This window comes from Protobothrops mucrosquamatus, unplaced genomic scaffold, assembly GCF_001527695.2.
Source record: "Protobothrops mucrosquamatus isolate PMUCROS unplaced genomic scaffold, P.Mucros_1.0 scaffold6256, whole genome shotgun sequence".
NCBI lineage: Eukaryota > Metazoa > Chordata > Lepidosauria > Squamata > Viperidae > Protobothrops > Protobothrops mucrosquamatus.
In genome coordinates, this window is record NW_015392087.1 from 5,425 (window position 1) to 10,447 (window position 5,023).

Consider the following 5,023-nt stretch of genomic DNA (forward strand, 5'->3'; position numbering starts at 1 on the left):
GGACAAGCAGCGCGTCAACCTAACAAGCCAATAAATGAAGCCTTTTGAAAAAAAAAGCCTTTCTTGTTTTAAAACCCGGAAAAAATATATTGTTCCTTGTAGATTTGCTTCAGACAAAAATGCGAAAGCTATGACATTCTGAGTTACGACTGTGATTCTGCAAAAAAATGCTCAGGACACGGGGTAAGTAAAAAAAAAAGATTTCCCATGAAAGTTAAAAAAAAAAAGGAATTTCTTTCTTGGGCCAAAAGAGGAGAGAAAGCATCTTGATCGTGATAAAGTCAGTTTGGAATTAGAGACCAAGTTGGTCTAGTGCAGGGATAGGCCATCTTGGGTCTTTTATGACTGGTGGACTTCAACTCCCAGAATTCCTGAGCCAGCCGTGCTGAGGGGAAAGGGAGAGGTTTCCAAGCTGAGCCATGCTGGCTCAGGAATTCTGGGAGTTGAAGTCCACCAGTCACAAAAGAGCCAAGGTTGCCTACCCTTGGTCTAGTGCAGTGTTTCTCAACCTTGGCTGCTTGAAGATGTGTGGACTTCAAGTCCCAAAATTCTTTGCTGGCCGGGGAATTCTGGGAGTTGAAATCCACACATCTCCAAGCGGCCACAGTTCAGAAACACCGGTCTGGTTATTAAGACATCCAGCTGGAAAATTGGAGGCTGTGAGTTCAAGTCCCGCCTTAGTCATGAAAGTTGGCTAAGTGATTTGGAACCAGTCATTTTTTCTCGGCCTAACCCACCTCACAGGGCTGTTGTGGACAAAATAGGAGGAGAAAGTGTGTGTTAGCCGTCTTGAGCTATTTGTAAAATGATAAAGGCGGGGTGCAAATAAATAAATAAATAAAAAGGGAATTGCAATGCTCATTAAGAATGGATAGTGCTTTGATTGTCCAGATCGCCCTTGGTTTTTTTGACCCCGCCACCTCTATGAATACCCGCAGGTGGGGCACCCAGTGCTTTAAATGGATGCGCTACGCCCACGTTCCCCAGCCAGTTGGCCTCAAGATGTAGACATAGCTCAGTATGCAAGGTGGCTTTTTTTGCAGGACAAAGCCCTTATCTGGGCTACGGCACAGTCTACAAGTAATGGATCTGATTAAAATCAAAATTCTATCTGTGAATACAGAGAATGATATTACACCCAGATAATGTTTATTTATTTGTTTATTAAATTTATAGGCCTCCCATCTTGTGGTTTGAGGTGGCTTACAATGTAATCCTCGCTCTGCCATCATTACTCTTGCTCTTTGGTTAACCAACTGGCTATTTTTGTATCTACTTGTATGTTTGTATTATTTTTATACTTTTGGTATGGTCAAATCGCTAATTCTATAAACCTCTCCCCCTCCCCTCCCTTTCCCTTCTCTCCTCTCCCCTTTCCCTTCTCTCCCCTTTCCCTTCTTTCCTCTCCCCTTTCTCTCCTCTCCTCTTTCCCTTCTTTCCTCTCCCTTCTCTCCTCTCCTCTCCTCTCCTCCTCTCCCTTCTCTCCTCTCCCCTTTCTCTCCTCTCCTCTTTCTCTCCTCTCCTCTTTCTCTNAGAGCTAATCACAGGGTTAACAATAGAATAATCATATTCTAACTAACATTAATCAATTATTAGAATAACAAGTCTGTAAAATCCTTTAACTCTCTTTTTAGCATAAAATATATTAAGATTAAACACAATAATAATAATATCATATTAATTAAAAATAAGGATAAATAAACTGTATAACAACAATAATACTCTAAAATTCACTCAAAGACCAAATGGAACTTTTTGGTCCCATATTTCTTCTCAATATAATCTATCCACCTTCTCCAAACCGAAATATATCTTTCTTGTGAATAATCCTTCACATCAGCGGAAATCTTGGCCATTTCTGCTAAATTTGAGACTTTAAGTGACCATTCTTCTCTAGTGGGCAGACGTTCCGTTTTCCAATATTGAGCTACTAGTAGTCTTGCAGCCGACAAGGCCCATCTTTTTTGGCTTGCAGTTTGATTTTTTGCTTTGGTTTTTAAGGTTTCTTCCCCTTAGACCATAATACACCACTTACCACTCACGTGCCATAATATGTGAGAACCCAATGGCACCCTAGTCATCAGCTGGACTCTTCCTAATATAACAGATGTTCCTTGTCCATTCTGCTCTTTATCTCCTTGCCTAGTTTAAGCCAAGAAACACAATATGTAGACGAGCATTAGACAAGCACTGCGACTTTCCTGAGTACTGCAATGGGAGTTCGGCTAGTTGCCCGGCCAATGTTTACGTTCAAAACGGGGTCAGTTGTGCCTCTAACACCGGCTTCTGTTACGGTGGATCCTGTCAATCAGCTGACTTGCATTGCCAGGAGTTCTTTGGATCACGTATGTTGGAACAACTAATTTTGATTCTTTTCTGTCCCCTTAAATGCAACCCCCACTGCCTTTTCCCCTGGGATCGCTTTTTGTCTGCAGAAAAATGGCCCTTTTGTATCACCAGCTTTGAATCAGGTTTCTTTATCCTAATTCTCGGCAAGGATCAACTGCCACTTCTCAACTTGCAGATTATCCCAAATAATGGATCCCAGCATGCCTTGGGAAGAAAGAACGTCTCAAATGCCCATCTCCGTTTGTAGCCTGAAACAAAACGGATTGGAGACTTCTCACATTCTTCACAACCTTGTTTATATCTGAAAAGGGCAGAGAAATTATTTTTGTTGCAAACTATTTGGAGAGGCAGTGATGTGGGAAGTAGTGTAGAAATTGAGGACCACCTGCGTATGAAATGAATAAAGTCAGTAAATGGGGTATTGATACCGACTTCTGGTTGTAAACGCAACTCCTCCTCATCCCTCAAAAGAGAAGGCTCTCATCCTCCTTTTCCTTTTAAAATAAATATGCATTTTGGGAAGTTGGCCGCCATGTGTCCCTGCCCTGAGCCAGCATGAGGGAAACTTTGGCCCCTTCATGACTCGTGGACTTCAACTCCCAGAATTCCTGAGCCAGCATGAGGGAAACTTTGGCCCCTTCATGACTCGTGGACTTCAACTCCCAGAATTCCTGAGCCAGCATGAGGAAAACTTTGTCCCCTTCATGACTCGTGGACTTCAACTCCCAGAATTCCTGAGCCAGCATGGCTCAGCTTGGAAACCTCTCCCTTTCCCCTCAGCATGGCTGGCTCAGGAATTCTGGGAGTTGAAGTCCACCAGTCATAAAAGAGCCAAGATTGCCTACCCCTGTATAACAGCTTATTTGATAGGAGTGAATGCGAACTGATTGAAATAAAAATAAAGAAAACCCAATGGTCATATCCTGATATAAGTTATTTTTGCTCTTCTAACTAAACGTCTAGGGTCAAGAAACGCTCCGCAAGTATGTTACGAAGCAGTGAACAGCCAGGCTGATAGATTTGGGCACTGCGGCTTTGATCTCAAAAGGAAATTTAAGACTTGCTCTTTTCGGTATGCGATTAGGCAATAAAGAATAAATTGAAATTTTTTGTTTTGGGGAGAGGTGCTATTGGAGGGAATGAGATTTGACCCCTGGCCTGAGTTTTAGATAGATAACCTTTTATTGTCATTTTTTTCCCCTGTGGGCACCATGGCACACATTAAAAATGTGCTGGATAAGTGAATGATTCTTTCTGAAGCTGCAGTTGTGTAGAAACAGAAGGGAGCAGTATTAACTGTATAGAATAAAGCTAGAGAGAATTGTTGAGTTGCCGTAGGTCAAACGATCCTCAGAGAAGAGTCCAAAATAGTCAAGAGAGCTAGAATTGTCACCTCCAACCTTTGCCACCAAGGCTATCAGGAAACCTTCTATATATCCATTTTGCTGGAAAGGTGGAAGAAAAAAAATTAGGAACGAAAGTCTGGAATATAGACCTACATAAGTAGGCCTTGGTTTCAATGGACTGCAGTATACAAATCTCTCTATGTGGGACTTCATTCTTCTCTGCGGTAACCAAACAAGGAAATGCAGTTTTTGAGTCTTCTGCTAAGTAAGCCCGGGCCTGTATAAAGGATTCAATTGGGAGAGGCCAACTTAGTTCAAAGCCAGGCCTAAAATGAACAGAAGTATTTGCTATAAATGGTGGGGATGGGGGAAAAAAGGACCAAACTTGCCTTGTGATGTGACAAGTCAAAGCCTGCCATTTATACGTGTACCTTGACTTTGGACACAAATGCGTAAATTGTGGGGTTTTCATTGTGTCACAATGCATGTCTTCTCATTTGCTCCCCTGTAGATGGTTGAGGATGTTTGGGCTAGGAAATCAAGAGCAGAACAGGGCTGGTCTGGTGGGTTGGAGAGATTTTAATGCACACTGTATGATTTCCTCTTCTCTTCTCTTCTCTTCTCTTCTCTTCTCTTCCCTTCCCTTCCCTTCCCTTCTCTTCTCTCTTCTCTCTTCCTCCCCTCTGCTCCCCTCCCCTTCCCTCCCTTCACTCTACTCTACTCTACTCTACTCTACTCTACTCTACTCTACTCTACTCTACTCTACTCTACTCTACTCTGTACTCTCTCCCTTCATCTTCACCTCACCTCACTTTTTACAGGGATATCAGATGTGGAAAGTTAATTTGCACATATCCCTACGACGCTCCTTTTACTAAAATTAATGTTCCCGTCTTGTATATACCGGTGAAGAATGTTGTCTGTGTGTCATTGGACCTTAAACATCGAGAAGGTACACCCGACCCTATGTTGGTGAAAGACGGTACAAAATGTGGACTTGGTAAGGTAAGAAAAACAACCCGGAACAGTGATGCTCTATAGGACATGCAGTCCTCGACTTACAACCTCAACTCAGCCCAAAATTTATGCTGCTAAGCGAGACATTTTTTTAAACTGAATTTTGCCTCCGTTTACGACTTTTCTTGCCACAGGTGTTAAGTGAGCCACTGCAGTTGTTAAGTTAGTAGCACGGTTGTTAAGTGAATCTGGTTTCCCTGTTGGCTTTGCGCATCAGAAGGTTGCAAAAGGGGATCACGTGACGCCCCCGGGACTGTCATAAATATGAATCATCTGAATTTTGATCCTGTGACCCTGGGGATGCTGCAATG

At 42.6% G+C, this 5,023-nt stretch overlaps 1 protein-coding gene across 1 annotated transcript in view; it reads left to right on the forward strand.

The window, feature by feature from the left end:
* The window catches only part of LOC114923667 (disintegrin and metalloproteinase domain-containing protein 32-like), a gene marked incomplete at its 5' end in the record, with an annotated part of 15,321 nt that overhangs the window by 5,418 nt on the left and 4,880 nt on the right, over positions 1–5,023 (forward strand). Inside the window, 3 exons of the mRNA XM_029286944.1 lie at positions 2,147–2,345; positions 3,313–3,421; positions 4,517–4,700. Of these exons, the coding sequence (XP_029142777.1) occupies positions 2,147–2,345; positions 3,313–3,421; positions 4,517–4,700 (492 nt within the window). The remainder of the gene's footprint in view (positions 1–2,146; positions 2,346–3,312; positions 3,422–4,516; positions 4,701–5,023) is intronic.